The 25,627-nt window shown below is 34.3% G+C and overlaps 1 protein-coding gene across 2 annotated transcripts in view; it reads left to right on the top strand.

Annotated features, from left to right (window-relative positions):
• Nucleotides 1-25,399, top strand: part of LOC121416785 — a 43,189-nt gene extending 17,790 nt beyond the window's left edge. For both annotated transcript variants that reach the window (XM_041610261.1, XM_041610260.1), the window contains 7 exons: nt 3,748-3,832; nt 5,283-5,560; nt 8,229-9,967; nt 14,931-15,089; nt 19,066-19,233; nt 23,283-23,380; nt 23,998-25,399. In XM_041610261.1, coding sequence (XP_041466195.1) covers nt 3,748-3,832; nt 5,283-5,560; nt 8,229-9,967; nt 14,931-15,089; nt 19,066-19,233; nt 23,283-23,380; nt 23,998-24,061 — 2,591 coding nt within the window. In that variant the 3' untranslated portion in view covers nt 24,062-25,399. The remainder of the gene's footprint in view (nt 1-3,747; nt 3,833-5,282; nt 5,561-8,228; nt 9,968-14,930; nt 15,090-19,065; nt 19,234-23,282; nt 23,381-23,997) is intronic.
• The last annotated feature ends 228 nt before the right edge of the window (nt 25,400-25,627 follow it).

Raw genomic sequence — 25,627 nt, 5'->3', positions numbered from 1 at the left:
TTTGTCATTGATTATGATTGATACAACAAATCTTACAAAAATATAGAGCAAGAACATTGGAATACTTTTGATACATGTAATTGTCATTGCTAATTGTAGGGACCAAAATGACCACTAAGTAGTCATTAAGACTGATATATTCTAAATCATTGTATTAATCTGGTGCAGAAAGTTTTTGTAATATGTCTTATCTAACATCATTCTTGAATTCGTTTCCATGAATTACAAAAGGGTTAATGTTAATGTGTCATGAAAATTACCAAAGTGCATGGTCAAACAACCTTATGTGTACTTGATGTAAAGGTTTTTATCACATTCATTAAACTCTTGATTATTGGTGTAGTAGCTCAAGCTGAAAATAATATTAAGCAACATTTGAGCTCTTTTTAAATCAAATAATGTGTGGTCACGAGAAATTATCGAGGAAAGGTGATCAAAATTACTACAAAGTCCAATAGTTCGGCCAATAATACTGATTTATATGGAATCATTGCATTGATTTTCACCCCAAAGCTTTCAAACTTTTCCAATTTAACAATAATTGATGCTAATATTAACACAATCCTGAATTGTCTCCTCACTATGTTCACTATAGGCTAATTTAGTATACACATTGGGCAGGGGACAATCTGGCCAAAATGACCAAGGTTGTCAAAAATATTTTTGGGACACTCAATTTAAGAGATTAATACACCAGTGTTAGGTGTCACAGCACACCCTTGTAACGATTATAGTAACATTCAAAGTATTTTTGGATAAATTGAAGTATTGAACAGATGGTATTGGTCATTTGGGGCCAAACAGTGGCCAAATGACCATAATCTGTTAAATGGGGTCATTCAGACTGACATATTGGGAATCAGCATGAAATTCTACACAAGAACGACATATGCATCATTCCCATTTTATAAAGGAGGAAGATAAAGCACAATGAAGACCTCAAATTCCTGCCGATTTGCACAGTTATTATGCAAAATTCCACGAATGGTCAGTTACCCAAAATGGTCAAAAGTCAAAACTAATGATATAAATTACATGAGGTCAAAATACTTTTGAAATGTTCATTTTAAAGGATTAATACACCAATGTTCGATGTCACAGCACATCCTGGTAATGATTCTGGTAACATTGAGGTATTTTGGATAAATTGAACTGATGTTATTGGTCATTTTTATGGCCATAAGTGGCCAAAATGACCATTAGGTGTTCAATAGGGTCATTAAGACTGATGTATTTAGAATCAGCATAATATTCTATACAAGATGGACATTTAAATGTATTCCCATTTTATAAGGGAAGAAGATAAAACACACTGAAGACCTCAAATTCCTGCCTATGTGCGAATGGTCAGTTATGTTTCAAGTACCCAAAATGACCCTCATAGGTCAAAACTGATGGAATGAGGTCAAAATAATTTTGAGATGTTCAATTTAAAGGATTAACACACCCCAATGTTAGGTGTCGCAACACACCCTTGTAACGATTCTGGTAACGTTCGAAGAATTTGGGGGTAAAATTATCTGATGTCATTGGTCATTTTAAGGGCCATAAGTGGCCAAAATAACCATAAGCTATTGAATAGGGTCAATAAGACTGATATATTTGGAATCTGCATAAAATTCTACACAAGATGGATTTTTGAACGCATTTGCATTTTATATTGGGAAGAAGATAAAACACGCTGAAGACCTGAAATTCCTGTCTATGTGCAGTTTATTATATGCAAAACTGCGTGAATGGTCAGTTGTGGCTAAAGTAGGCCAAGTAACCCTCATAGGTCAAAACTGATGGAACAAATTGCATGAGGTCAAAATACTTTTGAGATGTTCAATTTCAAGGATTAATACACCAATGTTAGGTGTCACAGTATGCCCTTTTAACGATTCTGGTAACATTCAAAGTATTTTTGGATAAATTGAACTGATGTCATTGGTCATTTTAAGGGTCATAAGTGGCTAAAATGACCTTAAACTGTTAAATAGGGTCATTTAGACTGATATATTTGGAATCAGCATAAAATTTTACACATGAACGACATTTAAATGCATTCTCATTTTATAAGGGAAGAAGAAAAAACACGCTGAAGACCTCAATTTCCTGCCTATTTGAACAGTTAATAATGCAAATTGCGCGAATGGTCAGTTATGTCTAAAGTACCCAAAATGACCCTCATAGGTCAAAACTGACGGAATAAATTACATGAGGTTGATGGTTATGATCCAGCGCACATTTTGAAAATAAATGTGGATTTCTAAAAACATCCAGTCGTAGCTCTGATCAATATTTGTAACACATTTCGGCCAAAAAATCATGAAAATTTTCATTTTTGGCCAAATTATGGCCAAAATGACCACTGCTATTGTGATTTGGCAAATGAAAGCACTTTATCTGGAATCTGTGTGCATTTTTACTTAAGATAGACCCTTTTAATTGCATGTGGCTACAAAAGCAGTCTGTTAAGGGACCATTTTCCAAAGAGTGGTCAAAATGGTCAGTTTTGGCCAAAATTTGGCCAAAATGACCAAAATGGCGTGAGTACGGTCAATAAGAGTGGCATTTTTGGAATCAGCGCACAATTTTACCCCGGATAAGCTTGTCAAACCTTCCCCACCAAAAATTCTGAATAAAGCCCCCTGGCTCCTAGACTAAAAATAAAAACTATTTTAATTATCAGGGATCAGTATGAAAATTGGTTTGCTTGTAAAATGTGCATAAAATGCCTTTATGAATGAATGACTTTCATAAAGATTTCCAATACTATTACAATTGGTCATATTCAAAGGTGAGTGACACGACAATCAGAGAGGTTTAAGGGCTCATATCTTTAAACTTAAAGGTTATGAATCAATCATGACTACTATATTATATACAATGTAGGACTGGCATGGGCCACTCCAAGTTTACTTTGAATTTTACAATTCGTTGAGTAGATATGATAAAAAAAGTGGTGCGTAAGTGACATGACAAATTTTGGACATGGGTTTCTGACCATTATCACTTATGATTGGATTCATGCCCAAGTAGTTGTCCAGGAGTACTGTGAGTACCCATACATGTATGTAAATAGTGTACCTATGTAACACATATATAGTCAAAATCAATCAAACCTCTATGGAAAATGGTACCCTCCTATATACCATGAGTGACACAACATCCAAAACGTGAGTGACATGACAAGTGCAAAAATACAACATTTTTCTCAACAACCAAAGTATTTTTGGCATGATGTTCAAGAGTAAAATACCATCAACTAAAAAACAAGATTAATTTCATAACAACTGTCCTCTTCAAAGTTGATAATATATCATCCTGAATTCTTGGTTTATGGTCATATTTGTCTCTCAACTCACATTCCCTATACCATACTGCATCATTGTCACACTCGGGCTTCCACCACTCTCCTCTTTGAAGGAGGAGGAGGAGGCTCTTGAAGGAGGTGTTATGTGATCTTGGTATTGATTGACATCAACTTTCACATTCTTTTTGTGGCTTGATGTAATTCATAACTCTCCCTTTCTGTGTATGACAGTTTAAAGGTTTGTAACTCAACATCCACAATTGATGAAATAATTTTTTCTTGTAAGAAAGGGGTATTCTCCATAGTCACATCATCTGGCATGGTCTGTTTTGGGGGCTTTTTGCTTGTCCAATATTCATCTGGAAAGTGTATTGTAAAATACTGGCCCAGCCCCCTTTTTGATATATTACCATCTTTATGTCTTGTATTTCTTTCTTTTAATGTTAAAGATTTCAGACAAACAACTGCAACAACTTCAACAACTTCAAGAGCATCAACTTCAACAGGAGCAGTAGACATGTCAGCATTACCACAGTATGTAAACAAATCAATACTTAGTTTGTTTACAAATTGGGGATGTGACCAGATCGTTTATATCTTAAAGATCTCTCTGTCTTTAGTCCGCTAGAATATAATGGATTGAGAAAATATAAACCTATATCATCAGATATCATACTTTTGAATATTAAGATAAAGAAATTAGAGTTGTACTTGTATACATGTATTTTTGATTTAAAAAAATCAGTGTTTTTTCTGGAAAAGGTCATTTACTAAAACAATCAAAGAGACACTATTGTTGTGTTGGGGGTTGGATCGATTGCACTTTAACTTTCAACCAGACTTAAATGAAGGAGTCAATACAAAGCCTGTACAGTTCATATATACATTTATTGAAGATGATAGCTAAGGTGATGATGATGACAAATAATACAAGAACATGAGTAAGTCTGATGGTGACTATACTCTGCAGTATAAAATATAAACTCTTCTGTAGCTGTCTGTATGCTGGAATAATCTGTAAAGTAATCTGCAACCAATCTAACAATCTCTGAAGTAATCTCTAACAATCTGATTTGGGTTCAGAAGTGAACCCCTTATATATTGGTCTGGTCTAGACTCTTTACGATCAAACAGGTGTTGGTCAACCTTGGACGCTTGACCAAAACAATCTGTACGTCATAACTTTACTCTGAATTGGGGAGTTGACCTTTTATGGAGAACATGAAATGTAGTGAATAAGAAACTCATAAAATGTGTGTGCGTCAGAAGTTTAGCTGGAAGAAGAAATGAGTAATACTTTCTAATGAAAGTTGGAGTTGGTATACTTCCTGTAGAAGTATTGATTGAGTATAGATTATGTATTGATATAATATTGAATATGTGAGATATGTGTTATCATCACATAACACTATATTAAGTATTATAGAATATAAGTTTTCAAATGTGATGCTACTTTGGTTAACAGTTTATGCAGCACCGTACCAAAAATTCTCCTCCACATGTTCTAGTCTAATAATCCTGCCATGTAGGCCCTCTTCATTCCCCATTTGTTTTTATAAACTGTGAAGATAGTGATGAAAAATGTTTTTCTGACCTTTGGTCAGGTGCTATATGCATACATGTATTGCCAGTATTTAAACTAATGTGATTATTATAAACATTTTTAGAAGGGATTTTGTTAGACTTTGTATCACTTTAGAGGGATGAAACGTTTTCTTCCATAAAGTTGATAAATATTGAGAAAATTGAGGGATGGGGACTCGTCCCCCTGCCCATGGTATCACCACCCAGAGGAAGAAAAAAAAACTACCTTTCTACTGTTTTGTATTATGACTAAAGAGTCTTTGCAAATGCTGCCTGACAGTTTACCTTCGAGTGAAGTAAACTGGACAGTATTTGGAATACCTGTAGGTGATCATTTTCATACTTGGTGCTGAATAATGGTTCACAATAATATTAGCTCTTGATATTATTCATTTTACAGTACCGTCAGTGAGGAAGAACTTTTGATGTTATCAATGGAAATTGGACCTACTTACTACAAGAGGATTGGCGTTAACCTGAAGATCTCGTTTGTGACTCTTGATAAAATAAAGAAAGACACACAAGATACTACTGATGCATTGATGACAGTATTCACAAGATGGAGAGATAAACAGCTTCCAGACACAAACATCAGGGCTCATCTTGCAGAGGCTTTACAAAAGAGTGGTCTAGTGTCGCTGTCTCAGAAACTGATTCCTATAGATCTATTAGGGACAGGTGAGAATGAAAAACCAAACTTATTTTAAATTCCTGCAAGGAATCACTCCTTCATGTCATTATTTTTCTTGGGAATAATTATAGAAAAGTCTTGTTCAGATAGTTTGTTGTTTGTAGAGCTACTAATTAATAAAAAGAAGGGTCTTCTTATGTGAGCTGTTGTTGATATGACTTTGTATGTAATGGCATCTATGGTGATCATCTTGGTAAAAACCTATTAGATTATAGTGTTCAGCATTTCAAACAGGTTTTTTTTTGTCTCACCTGCATAGCATAGCGAGGCTACAGTGCGTATGCCATATCAAAATAAAATTACACATATAAAATAATTTTATTAAATTTATATTTGTTATGTCCTGAAGCTTTTTCCACATTTAAACATTGGTACAGATATTTAAGCAAGTGATGATATAGCTGTAAAAAATTGTTCTGGTTGAGTGAACACCACTTGCTTGGTGAAAAGTTGGTGAAAAATGATCTGCGCAGGACTTGGAAATAGTTACATGTACATGAATAAAAGTAGACAATAATTATGAAGAACACAGGAACTTTAGCAAGGAACAAGGATTTAAAGATATCTTTTGCCTTTTAACTTGTTTTCTTGCCCAAAACATTTCACAGTGCACCATTTCGCCCCCCCCCCCACACACACCGAGGCCGTTGTGATGATATCTGCTTTACACAGAGCTCATGAAATGGCGAAAGCATGCTTTTCTTTCTCATAATCATTGTCAAGCTTGGGGAAAATGTGGAGAAACAAGAATTAAATGAAATATATGAAATTAAATTTAAATCCACTGAAAATGATAAAAACTTATTGAAAAACTGTTAGAGACCGTCTGAAATAAACTTTTGTTTACATGCAGTTATGTCCTCAGATCCAGCTGGCACAAAAACAGGCTTACCTAGGGTGGAATTTCATATTTGGGTGGCAAAATTGTTACAAAATATTTATATGTATCTGCATTATCTAAATTGGCTAAAATTGAAAAAAAAATGTACAAGAAATGCATGGTCAGTTGGTTTTTGCCTTTTTTCCTTGACCCAGCAAAGATGGACAGTGCTCACTCAAGTGTAACATTCTGTCAAAATTTTTACTTTCATTTGATAGATGAGACCCAAACCCAAGAATATATGTGAAAAATTATAGATTTTCTATGTTTTTCAATTCCCAGGACTTTTTCGAAGTGTAAACTTTTTTTGATACAGACTGTATAGGCGCCGCTTTTCCAACGGCGGTGACAACATCAAATCTTAACTAAAGGTTAAGTTTTTTAAATAACAGCACAACTTAGAAAGTATATAGACCTTGTTCATGAACCTTGGACATAAGAGTAATCAGTATTACTGAACATCCTCTGTGAGTTTCAGGTCACATGACCAAGATCAAAGGTCATTTAAGGTCAATGAACTTTGGCCATATTATGGTTACATGTAATTGTTGATTTGCCATGATAACTCTGAAAGTGTGTGGATCTAGTTTGTAATACTTTTACATAAGAATAATCAAGTATCACTGGGGACAAGACTAATTTACCATTCAGACTTAAATAGCCAATGAGCGCTCGCTATTTCACGCCAGTCTGCCTTCGTGCCCTGTGTTATATTCTTTTGTTGTGTTCGCTTCCATTTATTTAGGCGTCATACTCTGAAGAGTGCAAAATGAAAATCTTAAATATAATGGCTCATTTTGGCGCTCTATTTAACTTTGTACCAGATTCTGACTGAAGCATAATGATTTGAAAATTCAATATATTAAAATAAATGATTGTTGTCAATAAAAACAAAAATAGTCACTCATTAACAAGAATCCATTTTCACTCGAAGCATAATAATATTTTGTACAGACTACAAACTCATGTTTAAGAGCAACTTCGAGTCTTACATCTACTGACGCAATATTGGGCAATATCATAACTGTCTACCCACGCATCATAAATTCCTCTCAAAAGTTGTTCAGATTTGAAAGAAAATAGTCATGAAATGACTCCCCATCACCCTCAAATGATACATATTTATCAAAAAAAATATGGAGGCCACAAGGCCCCCCCCCCATGGACTATTTTGGAATTATCATGGTGCAGAGTTTCTGACACTGTCATTGTGGTTTATTATCCTGTGACCCCTTTGTTCAACATCAGCAACAATCTTTTGGCAATCTCGCCGAAGAGGAATGTCAGTCAAATTTACCTAATATTTTAGACTAATATTTTGTTTGCTTGATTATTTTTTGGAATTTGTTCTACCTGAAAACCAGAGTATTCCCCTTGTTTGAACTCCAATATATTAAAAACTAGAAGAAATATTTCTTTAATAAACAGGATGTACCTAATTAGTGTCACAAATTTGGATCTAATTTGATGATTCCTTGTAGAATGATTTTATTGAGTTTTATCCTCTTTTTGTCACCTTTCACAATTGTGTGAGAGGAAGTGTGTTTCAATACAATTGTCAACTTTAATCCTCATTTTCTCAAAAGTAATATTTTATGATAGTGAATGTTCTTCTCTTTGTAATGAGGGATTGGTTCACCCAATTAAAGCTGAGTCTCCTCTCTCAGTAGGAATAAGTACCTGACAATTAATCGACCAGGAATGATCAACAGTAGCAAAGTTATTGTGTTCATGTAAATATACGCTTCTTATAACCCTCCTTAATTCATTCATAGGTGCATCAATGCCAGCATCACAGACCCAACCACTCACTCCTGACCTGGTTGAAAGATGTAGAAAGGAGCTTCAATCCCATTACAGAAGATATTTCTGTAAGATAAGAGCTGATAGTCTTAATCCACGTTCCCTTTTGCCGTGTGAAGACATATATACACACCTTGTTTTGGAAGAAAAAGATTATCGCAATAAGAAGCGATCACTCGAATATAAGGACCTCTTCAAACTTGAAATTAATGGAGAGTTTCCAAATCGGATCATCATTCAGGGAGATGCAGGGGCTGGAAAGACGACACTCTGCGCAAAGATTGCATGGGACTGGATAAACGATAGTCCTGATGTTCCTAAGTTTGTATGGGTACTTGTAATCCCTCTTCGTGAAGTCAAGCGATACACAATTGGTCAGATAGTCAAGTCTTATCTCTCAAAGGATAACCCAGCAACAGCCTGTCAGATCACCGAGTACATCCGTTCAAATCCAGAAAAGGTATTCATTGCCTGTGATGGTTTAGATGAGTTTAGTGGCAAGGTTGTACAGCACTCTGAAACCAAACAAGAATTAGCAGGTGCTCAGCCAGAATCTAATGATCAACCAGATTCAAGACCAAAATCAAAGCGACGAAAGTTAATGGGGCATATGTCCTCAGGTACACCAATTGCCCCATTGATGCCAAGAGGCAGCATCTCAGATGCAAGTGAAAGCACTACTGAAGAAGATGATATCTCTCTAGTACATATCCTTCGTTCAGATGAACTTAGCAATTGCCCAGTGATGGTGACCAGTCGTCCATGGAAGGCCAATGAGATAAAGTGGGATCTCAATCTAATGAAACTGTATGCTTTCATTCATGTGGAAGGCTTTAGTAAGAAGAATGTGGAGGTTTACATTCACAAGTACTTTAAAGACAATACAGTCACAGCAGATCAGCTTATTCAAATGATCAAAGAGAATGATATCATATCAGAGTATATGGCACCCTATCCTATCTATATATCTATGCTCTGTCTTATGTGGAGAGGACTTGATGACAAAAAGAAAGAATTGTTTAAAACCATTCGAACATTCTCTCAATTATTTCATGAGATGTTTGAATTCTTAAACGTGCATTATGTCCAAAAAGAGATCCAAGATCTAAGGAGTCCATCATTTAATGACCATCGCTCTAAAATTGAAAAACTCATGGAACCCGTTGCCAAATTGGCATTTACTGGACTGCAATCGAACAACCTTATTTTCAATGAAGAAGATCTTGAACAGTACTCAGACTCTGTGGAAACAGCATGCAAAGTAGGGGTGTTGTCACAGGAGAATAAGCTCTCATCCATTCATGATAAGAGCAGTCCGTACCTGCAGTCAACGTTCTATTTTCCTCATAAACTATTCCAGGAGTACATGGCTGCAGTCTATCTTGCTTCTCTCTATGAATCAGATTGCACTGAATTTAAGAGGCTGATTCAGGAAGTAGTGCTTCCTAGGAAGGAAGAGTTTAGGTATCTCCTGTACTTCACTGTGTCACAGGACAAAACGATTGCCAATTATATCACAAAATGTCTGTTACCACAGTACCCCCAAAGCCAATATGAGGAGGAGATGAATTTCTTGGTTGATGTAGCTTTTGAGAGTCAGGATGAAGATACCAGCGCCATGCTTCGGAATTCAGTATCATCTCTGTCCATTGATGTTACAGACACACACACTATAGCTGGTTATGCATCCACTGGGATATATTCAAAGGCGGTAAGTTGGATACAAAGGAAAAGTACCCTGATATCATGCATGTTTCCATTTTTTCAATACAGTAGCACTCCTTCAGGAGTGTAGCTGAAAGTTATCAGAAAGATCTTATTAGTCTTGAAATGGACTTACATAAAAACAAATCCTAAAACATTCAAACATCCATCTTTCAGTTTGTTTTACATTTATTGATATCAGTAATACATGTACATACATATTGGAATCTTGAATGGGACTGAAATATTGTCCATCTTAGCATGTTATATTATTATTATACTGGGTGATTTCAATAAAAACTTAACATCTTGAATCCCCAATTTACAGAAAAATACATCACAAACATGTAATTATTAAAAGTGGCATGAAAGAGTATGTTCTTCCAAATAATTTGATACCATATCTATGGGGTATGTGTTAATGCTTGGATGATCAGTAGGTATTCTTCGCAGTGATGTAAATTTTTATTTGTGCCAAAGTAAAGCATGACTGCAATGAATGAATCCAGATGTCAATGATGTCATAATCCTACAAGGGTTGCATTAAATTCAAATTCAAATAATTTACATTATAATTGTTAATCTTTTAAGTTTTAAACACTGTTTGTTATCAGTTCTCAATTTAACTGTATTGACAAGGGATGTACAAATATGTTTACTAACTCATGTAGGATTATGGCATCATAAAAATCTGGATTCATTCATTGCAGTCATGCCTTACTTTGGTGCAAATCAAAATTTACATCACTGCAAAGAATTATCCAAGTGTGAAGACATACCACATAAATATGGTATCAAATTATTTGTAGGAAGATACTCTTTTCAGCCGTATATAATGATTATGCCTCCATGCACAGCCGTATGCAGGAGGGTGGCAGATCCCCCCCCTAAATTTTGAAAACTTAAATTTTTTACTGAAATGTTCACAAAATTCACCAAAAGTATGCACAAAATCCTTCAATTTCACTTGACAACATGTAAAACGCCCCAATGCAAGCTCGGTCGTTTTACTCCCTAGCTTTTGATTTTTTTGTTTTAAGTTTACGCATGCTGCCCCCCCCCCCCCACCTAGTGAAAAATCTCTGCATTCGGCCATGTGCTCATGACATACATGTATTTTTACCTTAAAATTGGAGGTGTCAAGTTTTTTTTCTATTCACATGGTATATTCATTGAAATATTCTTTGACTGTTTGGAAACAAGCTTTTCAATAATTAGGCATTGATACTTTGTAAGCATTATTATGTTACGGTGGTCCTTTTCAGCCCATTTCAAGTTTGCATACATGTAGCACTGCTACCAATTCTTATATTCTGCACTGCCTAGCATATCAACCCCTTTGATCGTTCTTTAAGATGTAACCAAGCTCATCAAATCATAACATTGCACATGTTTGGAAGGGCAAAAACAGTATTTGAGAATAACAATTCATTTCAATTTTGATAAAGGAATATACACAATGATAGAGACGAGTTATGTATGTTTAATTGATGCTCAATTTTAATTATATTGCATTCTTGATGTCAAATTGTTCCTTTTTATTAACTTAATGGGCTAAAGTTAATTCACCGGACCTGTTTGAATGAAAAAATAAAAATATTTCTACAAGTAATGTTCGCTTTTGCAAAGTATACACTCGTGGTTTGCCCTTCTATCAAGTTGATGCACTGATCATGAAAATAAAAAACAAAAAAACTTCATTTTTGATGGTTTTTACCCTTCTGATCATGACCAGGTTAAATAATGAGTCCTGATAGATCACGTAAATTTCCCTGCTCAGATCCTGGATGGTTAAATGAGGGTTATCATGCTAATGCAGAAATACAGCAGTCTTGAAAACTTCAGTGGGCTGAAATGCACCACTTTTATGTAACAGGGTGTGTATTCAAAACCACTGAAGTGAGACCAGTGAAATTTTCATAGAAGTTAGATTATGAAATAAACTTTCTACTCTTTCTACATTTGATTGAGAATACTACCACATTTAAAAATAAAATCAATTGTTTTTCAGAGGGACATTTTTTGGGAGATGCGGCGTATAGTTATATTTTTCCTATTTTTGTCTCACCTTCATAGCAGAGGGAGACTATAGCCATAAACATTGTACATGTACATGTAGGCTCCGTTTTACTCCCAAGCTTTTCATTTTTTTGTTTTAGGTTTACGCTTGCTGGAGTTGCTGCCCCCCCCCCCCCCACCTAGTGAAAAATCTCTGCATTCAGCCCTGTGCTCATGACATATTTTTACCTTAAATTTGAGGTTTCAAGTTTTCACATGGTATATTCTTTGAAATATTCTTTGCCTGTTTGAAAACAAGCTTTTCAATACTTAGACATTGATAGTTTGTAAACATTGTGTATAAGGGTGGTCCTTGTCAGCCCATTCCAAGTTTGCATACATGCAGCACTACTAGTACTACCACTTCTTATATTCTGCACTGCCTAGCATGTCAACCCCTTTGATCATTCTCCGAGATCTAACCAAGCTCACCAAATCATAACATCGCGCATGTTCGGAAGGGCAAAAACAGTATTTGACAGTAACAATTCATTTCAAGTGTGATAAAGGAATATGCACAATGATAGAGACAAGTTATGTACAGTATGTTTAATTGATGCTCAATTTTAATTATATTGCATTCTTGATGTCATTCCTTTTTATTAACTTAATGGGCTAAAGTTAATTCACCGGACCTTTTTGAATGAAAAAATAAAAATAATTCTACAAGTAATGTTTGCTTTTGCAAAGTATGATACACTCGTGGTTTGCCCTTCTATCAAGTTGATGCACTGATCATGAAAATGAAAACAAAAAAACTTCATTTTTGATGGTTTTTACCCTTCTGATCATGACCAGGTTAAATAATGAGTCCTGATTGATCACGTTAATTTCCCTGCTCAGATCCTGGATGGTTAAACGAGGTTTATCATGCTAATGCAGAAATACATCAGTCTTGAAAACCTGGAATGGGCTGAAATGCACCACTTTTACATGTATGTAACAGGGTGTGTATTCAAAACCACAGAAGGGAGACCAGTGAAATTTTCCTAAAAGTTACATTATCAAATAAACTTTCTACTCCTCTACAATTGATTGAGAATACTACCACATTTTAAAATTTAATTCAGCCTTTTGTCAGAGAGACATTTTTGGGAGATGCGCTCTATATTTATATTTTTCATATTTTTGTCTCACCTTCATAGCAGAGGGAGACTATAGCCATAAACATTGTACATGTACATGTAGGCACCGCTTTTCCGGCGGCGGCGGCGGCGTCGACATTGAAATCTTAACCAAGGTTGAGTATTTGAAATATCATCATAAATAAGAAAGTATGTGAACCTAGTTCATGACACTCAGACATAAGGGTAATAGTATAAACCTGAAGAACCTGTCTGAGTTTCAGGTCATATCACATGATTTAGGTCAAAGGTCACATAGGGTCAACATAATTGGGGTTATTCGGGGAATTGTCATCGTAACTTTGAAATTTTATGGATCTAGTTCATGAAACTTGGTCATAAGAGCAATCAAGTATCCTTGAACATCCTGTGCTAATTTCAGGTCACATAACCAAGGTCAAAGGTCATTTAGGGTCAACAAACTTTGGTAATGTTGGGGGTATTTGTGGAATTGTCATAACTTAAAAAGTCTATATGGATTTAGTTCATGAAACTTGGACCTAAGAGCAACAGTGTATCCCTGAATACCCTGTGTGTTTCAGGAACATGGCCAAGATGAAAGGTCATTTAAAGGTGAATGACTGCTGGCCTTGTTGGGAGTATAATTGCATGGCATTGTAACTTCGAATGTTTTTGGATCTCGCTCATGAAACATCCGGTAATCAAGTATGAATGATTGTTTCGCACATGTCTTCGGTCACATGACAATGGTCAAAGGTCATTTTGAGTCAATGGACATAATATTTTATCATATTTTCACTGCTGCTATATCGATTTTGCGTAATGCAGGCAAGACTGCCAGAGGCATTCCACGTGTTTAAAAATTAACATTGAAAATGAAAGATAATTTTTCATTTCGAATGAAAACAATAATTCTGACACTAATGGCAGTCAATTTATTAAAACAAGAGAGAGACATGAGAGCATTGTCTGCTGAGTTTACCATCTCTAATAGGCCTACTATCAACTTGATTCTAATAATGTTTTAATTTGTCATTAATATGTAACAGATCATGCTTATATTTGAGTGCAGGTCTTTGAAATAAATTTTTCAATTGAGGTAAATACAGGATAGACATATTGAAAAAGGCTTCTTTAACTACACCCGGGGCCACTTCCATTCACGAGTGGAAACCAAGCGCGACCATGGGTTCTCAAAATGCACCCTAAACACGTAATTTCCATATTCTGAAAACGTTCCCCTTAACAAGTATTGCCGTGTGAAAACCTACCTTAACAAGTATTGGAAACAAAATGATAATTTTGGCAAATATTCCCTGAAATGAACCCCTAAACAAGTGCAGGAATGTTTTATTGATACGAGTCCTTCGGTCATCGGCTGTACCTTATTTGGTTTAATACGACCCCACCTTCTACACCTCACGCAAATCGGACTCTAAACACGAAGTGTTGGGGCAAAAAGGACATCCTTTATAAAACATTTTAATTTTCTTTTATCATCCCTGCAAATTCGAGCCTAAAGACGTAATTTTCCTAGCGAAATAGATACCCTTTTTCATTATTTTTGTGTTTTTGACACCCTTATCACGTTACGTACGTATCATGAAAAAGACATCCTTATGTGTTTTTTTTGGTCACGCATGGTATCCACTCGTCAATGTAAGTGCCCCCCCCCCCCCTGGGAACTACACACAAAAATTGTAGATACCATATACTATTTACATTACTCTTGCAGAATACACAATTTTAAATTATTCAATGGGGCAATCTAAATATCAAATAATGCATTCAAATTAATGTAATTGTGATGTATTGCTCTACTTTCAGATCACAGTGCGTATTGGTAGATATTCCTATGGACCAGGTATATCAAATGAGGTTGCAGTGATGATATGCTCAGCACCATCACTAAGGGATGTTAGACTGGATGCAAGCTTTCACCCTACCTTCTATGAAACTCTTGCCAGAGAAGGAAGGAAAGCCGCAGTAAGTAGAATTCATCTTAAAGAATAAGATGGTCATGTTGATGTTAGAATTAAGGAGGAAGAAGATGATGAGTGATGATAGTAATAATGAGAATGATGGTGCTAAAAACAAAACAATACTAATAGTAATTTATAATTCTAGATTATGTAACACTGTAATCGTAGTCCTGATATAATGCTGATGACTTTATATGATTGCAATTTAAGTTGCCTACATTATAGTGATTTATTATGCCAGTCTTGTGCAGTGACATTCCTAGATACATGTAAGACAAATTAATGATTAAACAACCAATTTGGAAAAAAACATGATTTTTTTTATATAAATCACCTTTTATTGATAAAAAGGGAAACAATTACAATTAGCCCAGGTTATCTGTTTTAGACGAACAGTATACAGGGCAACATAAGATGAATATAAATGTACATAAACAAACATAATGCAAGCGATAATATGCACATGGATTATTACGAGTCAATTCAATTCATAACAAATTTCATAGTAAAGTAATGAGAAGGGGGAGGAGGAGAAGCTTATACATGGTTTAACTTATTTTGTTCTGGTTTTTGTTACATTAATTCATAATTGTACTAAGATATTGGTATAACAAAAATATATAAATTATGAAAATACAAGTATATGAAAAAAAAAGAATGGTTGGAATTGAGTATTCATATCTTTAACGAAGAAACTTAGGGGCAAATGGGAGCTTGAAAAGAGATGAAGATGGGGAGAATGAGGAAGCAATGACTGATGGGAAGAAAGGGTATTGAACATAGTAACATAGAACAAATGAAAAATGTTGAAGGGAGAGGGAGAGAGAGACAAAGGGAGAAAGAGAGGGGAGAGGGTAAAGAGAAGGGAAAAAGAAATCAGTCCTTATGCCGTAATAATCTTAACAGCGTAATAATGCCAGGAATATTAACAATTTATTATTTCTAAAAGAAAGCTAAAACAAAACAAATGTAGCATATAATCACATTGATGGTTTGTGATGGAGCTTTGCTCAGACCAGACATATCAAATGAGGTACAGTGTAGTAGTACTAATGTGATTAGCACCAATCTCTAAATACTGTATATTTTAAAAATGGGGCCAGTCTTTCAACCGAGCTGCTTTCATGAGGCTCTTGGTAAAAAGAGATTACAACGGATAGTTGAGATGGACAACAATATTGTACATTTAGGCAAAGTAGTGTAGCGGTTCTGACCTTCGCCTTGTAATCAGAGGGTCGTGTGTTCGAATACCACCATGGCCTAGCGTCCTTTAGCAAGGCGTCAATCCACAATTTGCCACTCTCCACCGAGGCATTAAACGGGTACCCGGTAGGATGCGAGAGCCTATAAATAGTATGCCTAGGAATTGAGTCTTTTAACTCTTGTTGGAATGCTCCCCAGGGAGTGGAGAAGGTGCATACATTGTATGCGGGCCTGCAAGGATCCGTTGACCGGGTGATAATATTTCTGTAAAGCGCTTAGTGACATTGTTCCGTTGTGTTAAGCCCTGTATAAATGCAAAATATTTTTATTATCAAATTTACCCTCTAGATTGTTTTAAATAACAAATAAAATGTGAATTAATATCCTGGATATTTTTTTGTTTTACATGTACTGCACAGGTTTAGTGTCCCGCTAATTCTGTTATGAAGTTCTGGTTATAATCGCTACACAGGTTTACATAAATATGTAGGCATGTTTATTAAGTAACTGACTAATACTGATTCATGATTCTTTTCATACATCTTTGATAAATACTGATGTATGTACAAGGAAGAACATAACAAATATCATGTTAAAAGGGGAAGTTCACCCTGACAAAAAGTTGATTAAAATAACAGAAAATATACAAAAAAATAATCCTAAAGGTTCAAGAAATATCCATCATAATGAATAAACAAAGTTATTATTAAATATTTGATTGATGTCATATGCGAACAAATTTTTTAATATCGTATGGTGAAAATAAATCATCACAAACCATTAAGATATTTGATTTTTTTTTTACATTATTTTGGGCAGCTGCCCTTTTTATGACGTTACCAATATGGAAAAATGTCATTGTTCAGGGATAATACATTTAAGAACAAATTTTTATGCTACTACATGTATGTAGACAATATTATTTGAGAGTGCTAATAAATAAAGGATACTAGATCATAAGATGAGATCTTTTAAAAATTGGGTTCTAATGCACAAGTATGCTGCAATTTAAAATGTGTTATACTTTCAAGTTTTATATTGATGCAGAAACATGGAATCGTGGTTTTTTTTGGCTTTATCCATATCTTCCTAGACATCTTTTAATTAATAATACTTTGTAATCATGGAAGTTAAAAAGGGAAATATTATTAGCTTTAAAAGTTACATGTAGGAGAGAAAGCAGATCATTGAATTTCAGAGGTGCATGTGGTATTTGTATGAGAGTGATATTGAATGACAATGTCCATGATACATGTGTGTATTACAGTATAGGGAATATACATAGAGTGAAGGTAATGAAAAATGACCAGGTGGGTTGGATTGAGATGGTTTGCAGGGTGAAGGCTTCTGAAAATGGAATACATCTATGTAGACATGCAGTAGCAGCACATGTTGTTCTTGAAAGAATGTTTGAAATTATTTTAGTTCTTTGTATTGAAAAGTAATTATAGGTCACATCAATTACAGGCTTTTATAAACTTGTAAATCATCCAATTTTGTTTTGAGAATAATAATAATTGGCATATAGCACTTTATCAGTCTACGACTTCTCAAAGCGCTTCACAATTATTATTACCCATTTACTTAATTAATCTTTAAGCAGCCTGTTTTTATAGGTGCACACCTGCTAAACCAACCACAATGATGATTTTCCTACCGGTACTCAATCAATTATTAAGAGTGGCAGTGTTGATTTATGCCTTGCCAAAGGACGCTAGGCCATGGTTGGATTCGAAAACATGACCCTCTGATTACAAGGCGAGAGTCAGAACCGCTACACCACTGCGCTTCCACAAGAATAAGGCAGTTTATATTATATAATGCCAACAGTACATAACCAAGATAAATGATTTTGAAAAATTTAATTCTTTCAACATTCAGAGGTTTTAGTATTAACATAATACACGCACTTAAACAGAAAAGCTATATAATGAAAATAAAGTGTTTGGATATGGTTGATGTAGTCATCTCTTCTGATAATACACATAGAAGATATAAAGAGAAATATCAGCTTCAAAAAGGTGGGAGAGAAAGTAGATCATTGAATATCAGAGGTGCATGTGGTATGTGTATGAGAGTGATATTGACCATGATACATACAATGTATACAGTACAGTGAGAGCTACATTGAGTGTATACATGGAACATAATAATAGGATGAAATGAACAATGACCAGGTGGTTTAGATTGAGATGGTATGCAAGGTAAAAGATTACTGAAAATAGAATACAAATATAGAGTAACAAATATATCATAGAGTATATCTGAGATCATTTTGGTCTTCACTTGAAAATATGGAATAATGAAAAAGTGTTTAATCGATTCTATGTGTTAAATATGTTAGAGAACATAAATTTCTTGTAAGATTTAGATGTATTGTTTTTGGAGTGTTAAGTAATAAAGGAGACTAGATGAGTAAATGTTTTGGAAATTTGGCTCTAATGCACAGATATGCTGTAATTGATAAATTGTCAATTCATTACTTCAAGTGTTTGCTATATAAGTGATGCTATAATGTACAATGTAGAATAAGGGTACAGAGATTACCAGTAATAATTCCTTCTTTCAAAATTCATAGTTGTGTAGTCTTAAACAAAATACACCTGAACAGGAAAGCTGTGAAGCCTAAACAGGTATGGATGCTAAAATGTTATGTTGTGATGCAAACATTAGCCTTATCAACACATTTTTGAACCAGTAACTTGAAGCATTACAGCATGATCATACCATCTGATATATACATGTATGTTTAATGATCAATGTTTGTACACATGTAGGTCCATACTCTTCAGATTTGGAATGATAAGCGTCTATCATCAGCCTCTTCACATCACCTAGCAGAAGCATTATGCTCTCTACCTAACCTGACTAACCTGACACTGAGAGGAGATTGTTACCAGGAGGAGTTCTGTTCTCATCTGAATAAGAAGGCTTCAACCTTGAAGGTATGTCTGCCTCTACTTTATTCTCACATCATGTTTGGAAAACTTGGAATAGTGATAAAGTGTTTATCTAATTTTATTGTGTTAAATACATTAAAGAACATATTTCATGATACTTAGAAATATTGTTTCAGCGTGTTTATTAATAAAGGAGACTAGATGAGTAAATGTTTTGGAAAGTTTGCTCTAATGCACAGGCATACTGTATTTGAAAAATTGTCATATCATCAAGTGTTTTGTTATGAATGATGCAGAAGTAAGGAATTGTTTACAACTTTGTCCATCAGTCAGTTTTACAAGACATATCCTGATAAAATTGGTATACATGGAAGATTAAACGAGAAATATCAGCTTTTAAAAGTTAGGAGAGAAATTAGATCATTGAATATCAGAGGTGCATGTGATATGTGTATGAGAGTGATATTGACCATGATACATACAATGTATACAGTACAGTGAGAGCTACATTGAGTGTATACATGGAACATAATAATAGGATGAAATGAACAATGACCAGGTGGTTTAGATTGAGATGGTATGCAGGGTAAAAGCTGGAATGGAAAATGGATATGAATATGGACATACTGTTTTCTTGCTGACTCACATATTGTAGAAGATAAATACCTGCCTTTAAACTTGACATCAGTTTCAAATTAATGTTTTTCAATCAACAAATATCTGTTGGCAAGACAATAAATATGTTTTTGTCCTGCTCAAACTATTTTTTGTGAGTTGGTGTCTGATATATCTGTAGAATATACATCTCAATGGCTTTCTAGCACTCATAATTTATATTGAAAATGAATAGTTTAATGTTTTTTTACCTTTAAATTTTATGTGTGTAATGAAAGATATAAACCCCTCAAAAAAAAGTTCTGCAACTCAAGTTTGAGTGCTAATAAATTTTTTAGTGTGCCATCATGTTAAAGTGGTGTCATTGGAAAGTATGAATATTCCTCTTTACGATATGTGTCATTTGGATTGCTAGTGTTATCATGAAATACACAGACAAGATAAATATGCAACAATGTAAGAAATGAAATGTTGCAAAATTCGTCGTTTCCAATAGCGAATTTCCAATTGTTTCGAGGATGGACCGAGTGCATTCACTGTCACCTGCATGGTGGAAATTCTATAGAAATGGAGACTCTTGTTAGAAATAAATGCATTTTCCAACATTTCACTTCTGACTTTTCTCAAAGTTCAGGGTGATTGCATATTCCATGATTACATAATCACAGCAAATGGCATGTCATAGTATTAAGAGGAATAATTCAGCTTTCCAATGATACCAGTTTCATCTTTTATACTTCATTAACCAAAAAGATATCATCCCCCAAAACTGAGTTGCAAAACTTTTTTTGAGGGGTTTATGTTTGTGTGTTGAATGCATGAGACTTGTCAACAATCTCATCCATTGACCTAGAAGAAGCACTGTGTATTAAGCCCAATCTTACTGACTCGAGTTATTATACTACGTTAATTCATTGGGTTATGGGTGTTTGTGTGTTTTGCTTGTTTGCTTTATTTATTTTGCTTTATAGGATATAATTTATGAATGGTTTTTCAATAAATTCTGTTTGAAATAGAATAGTGGATATTGACAGGCTGCAAATTGGATTGAAGTGTTAGTACAGGATAGTTTACTACCCTGGTATTTAAATATCAATTTCAAATTTATTAATTCTGTTTGGTAACTACTAGGAGCAAAATTTGTAGGTCTAGCAAAGAAATGGAAATTTACCCCAATATCAAATGTTGCAATGAACAGTCTGCAAAATTACATGTAGTGCTTGTCTCTGATGGTTATATTAATGTTAACCATGATTGAATATTGTATTCTAGATTAATTTAGTGCCCTAAATGAATCACAGTCCTACTTCCTGGATGTTATACACCATCGACTTCAATTAATAATGCTGAATAGAAATTAGAATGAAATCCAATATTTTTTTAGAGAAAGGAACTATTTGTAGAATTGTCAAAATTGTGAACTTTGTAAAAGAAAAATATTCATGATTTTTCTACAAAGACAATCACTATACATGCACATGATCTGTATTAATACATGGAGTTATTCATGTTGAACTAATGGTGCAATCCATTATGCTGTACCAACCAGTAAACTCCAGAAAGTAATTTACATTCCATTTGTCTAGATGTTTACAATTATTTTGTACTTGACCTTGTAGTCAACCAAAGTCAGAAATAGTCAAATGAAGGGGAGCATGTACATGAATGTAATTAACATGATAACAAATGTGAATGGCTTGTACACATTTTAGGGAATCTCACTGACACTATTACATAGTGAATAAAACAATAGGGATGAAAAATAAAACTGTAGAAAGTGAGACTCTATCCTGTTGATAATGACATGTGAACTCAGAATTTCATACATGTACATCCCTGTCAAATGTTAGGAATTACTGTGTACATTTACTAAACATCTAGACAGGTGTCATCTTGTTTATTTTCATATTAAAGATAAATTTGACATTCTATCAAATAAACCATCTAACCTTTAGAGAACAATATGAGCTCTTTTTACATTGCTTCAACAAGGTATCAGGAATGTTTATTATTATTGCTATTGCCCTCACAAACATCTAGGTGTCTATTTCAGATATTAATGCTTATTCTTTACATAATGAACATAATTTAATCAAAGGGATATTCTTCTTAAAGTTCATTTTGGGTCATTAGTTATTTAGTGAGTCTCAGAAAGGGAAACATTTCTTAAGAGACCCATATCACAGTCAACTTTAAATTTAGATTTTATAACAGTTTACCATGGATAAAGGATTGATGATGCAAAGTTTGTCTAAGAATGTAGAATGATAAATGCATAGAGCTATTGTAATAGCTATTGTAATAGCTCTATGATAGATGTAAAGATAGAGAGGAGGCATAATATAATTTTTTTGGGAGACTATTAGATATTGAGAAAAAGAAAGATGGGATAGGAAAGAGTGGTGGAATTTTTAAATTACATGTATTCTGTTTGATGAAATGATGAGAACCGGGGGGGGGGGGGGGGGGCACTTTCATTGACGAGTGGATCCCCGCCCGTTTGTGAATTTGCATCAGGCAAAATCCATGTAGAAGCATTGATATGTTAAATTTATTGAGAAACAGAAAGTTCAATTTTAATGTAATTGCTAAATGTTGGAAACAATTTCGAAATGATTATAACTTACAAAAGCTGAACATTTAATTTCATCAGAACAGTAGAGTATTAAAGCAAGAAACTCATTAATGCAGTAAAAATAATGTGTGTCAAATAACACAGAAGGTCAGTTCTTTTAATGATAAAAGATGTGAAGTGTTGTGGCAAGTTTAGTTCTTGAAAGTAGGTCATAAGGTATACATGTATAACTTGTATTTTTTTTCTAAATGTACAATGTAAGCGAAGGTTATTTGTGTTGAAAACTCAAAATAATGCAAGGAAATATTGAAGTACTTTGATATGGTGTTCCACGAATTTCAGATGGTCAATATTTAGACAATTACAATTGAGAAATTTATGAGGATACATAACAGTGTAAAAAGGAGACAAAACACAAGATAATCATATTGAGTAATTTTATTGTGATAAACACTATATTTATGTTGCAGTGTCTTTCTCTCTCTCTATTTTCTCTGTGTCCTCAGATCTTCCTCCTGTTCTCTTTCTCATCACTATTTAAAAATTTGCGTCGGTTGAATTTTCTCCTAGAGACGCAAGAGACATCTTCTGTTAATTTGAATTTGAGGAGATATCAAAAACTTTGTGCTCCGCACACGAGGGGGGAAACTCCCCCCTCCCTGCATCCTCCCCCCCCCAGGGAGCATGCTTCACACTCTCTGTAAGTGTTGGCAACCTTTGCGTGCATTAATCAGCCCCCAGTAAAAGTCCAACTCTGGATCCACGCCTGATATGACTTGTATAAAATATGAATAAAATAAGAAAGGTATATTCTATGCATGATACAATTTTGAGCATTATGAAAATGAGAATAAAGAAATGATTTGGTGAATTACTATTTCCAATGATGCTTCTATTCTTTCAGGGTTCTTTCCCTCAGATCAGCAAAGGAAATTTCATATTCAATGGAGTGCCTCAGAAGGATCTTCAATCATTCCTACAAGCAGTCAGTGACGAGATACGGTAGGTGAACTAATAAACTTATTAAGCTAAAGGTGACCTCTTCACTCAGGCTGAAACAACCTAGATATGATCAATGTATAAACAGTTCTTATACTGCTCATTAATTTGATCATTACAATGGGCCAACTCATTTATAAACGTATGACATAAAATAATTGTACCTAAACAGGTAATGAAATGGCTTTGTAGAAATGCTCCGGGTATACAATAATTGTACCTACATGTAAAGTGGTCATGAAACTTCTTTTTATAATACTTAGTTATGTGTTCGAAGAAGAAATGAATTGTAGCTAAAATTAGTAAAACCAAGCAATATTGTTCATAAAACAGATTTTTAACAGTACTGATTTATATGTACGAGGAAAACACATTTATATGTAGCTAAACTGGTCATGAAACAGCAGCGTTTTTGTACCAGACTAATTTATTTGTAAGAAGAATGAAATAATTGTTCTTAAACTGGTCATAAAACATGTCTTAACATTATTAATTTACATGTATCAGGAATACCTTACCTGGCCATGAAACCGCTTTTAGTAATTTATATGAACAAGGATTCTGGGCCCACATCCTGTTGAATTAATCCTGTATTTTTGCCTTTTTCTAAATATCCCTAGGCAAATGGAATTAATGACAAGCTATTTATCAAGATTGAGCTCTTCGGTTGGATCCTCTTTCTGAACATGAGTACTCTGCTGCTGGTGCCTCTTCCTCAGACAAATATTTTGATGAATGACATTTCTCTGCCATGGACTGTGTCATGTACATGTATTATCATTAGCAATTATACCTGTGCGTATTGATGTAAAAAGCATTATGATGTCACTGACGTCTGCATGATACGCTGCCATGGTAACCGGTGATGCGGGATGAAAGCCTTGGAATTTTTAACTAAATATACCACCTTGGATTTGATTATTTAGTGTATGTATTGGTGACATAGTGGCAAGTAATTCATACAAACATATAACAGAGTATCCCAACCATCTAGATGGTATAACCAGTTTCATTCTACTCTAATGAATAGAACCATCTTATTGGTCTCCATGACAGTCACTAGATCCTACAATGGTGTGTACATATAACAGAGTATCCCAACCATCTAGATGGTATAACCAGTTTCATTCTACTCTAATGAATAGAACCATCTTATTGGTCTACATGACAGTCACTAGATCCTACAATGGTGTGTACATGTACATATAACAGAGTATCCCAACCATCTAGATGGTATAACCAGTTTCATTCTACTCTAATGAATAGAACCATCTTATTGGTCTACATGACAGTCACTAGATCCTACAATGGTGTGTACATGTACATATAACAGAGTATCCCAACCATCTAGATGGTATAACCAGTTTCATTCTACTCTAATGAATAGAACCATCTTATTGGTCTACATGACAGTCACTAGATCCTATGATGGTGTGTTCATAAACCCATTTCAGTTTTATCCCTGGAACATTATTTTAATCCTAAAATGACTGTGGAGCTCGTTCTATCCCAGAATGTTTTGCAATGAATTTATAATGTGAAATGCTTTCAAACTGATATTCAGGCATTTTTTGGTTAATAAAGCATCATTATATGACAGCTAATGATATCATGCAATGCATTTTTAATAGACTCAACAACTTTTCAGCATAGAAGATTATGCAGTCACCACCTGTCGATGCTAATTTTCATTTATTTACCAAGTACATGACGTTAACAACATGAAATCACCTTGCTATGCAAATATGAAGTATTTTTGAAAGCTATTCCAACTATTTTCACATTATTCTTAACCAAAACCCATGTTTCATCTGTCAAATTACATCAGTTTGATGTGTTATCAAGCCAAACTCTTCCAGAGGTAATACTGTTTTAATTCTTCCTGGAATCCTATTATGCTGTTATCTGAGGCAGAAGATCTAACAACTATGCTGTAGAAAATGAGAATGTCCTTGTATTATGTTTATCATAAAGGAGAAAGTCACTCCTTCAATTCTAGTATGTTTATCATAAAGGAGAAAGTCACTCCTTCAATTCTAGTATGTTTATCATAAAGGAGAAAGTCACTCCTTCAATTCTATTATGTTTATCATAAAGGAGAAAGTCACTCCTTCAATTCTATTTTGTTTATCATAAAGGAGAAAATCACTCCTTCAATTCTATTATGTTTATCATAAAGGAGAAAGTCATTCCTTCAATTCTATTATGTTTATCATAAAGGAGAAAGTCACTCCTTCAATTCTATTATGT

The sequence above is a fragment of the Lytechinus variegatus genome, chromosome 6, assembly GCF_018143015.1.
Source record: "Lytechinus variegatus isolate NC3 chromosome 6, Lvar_3.0, whole genome shotgun sequence".
Lineage (NCBI taxonomy): Eukaryota > Metazoa > Echinodermata > Echinoidea > Temnopleuroida > Toxopneustidae > Lytechinus > Lytechinus variegatus.
Note: the sequence above shows the minus strand (reverse complement) of the source record. Positions and strands in the feature narration are given on the sequence as shown.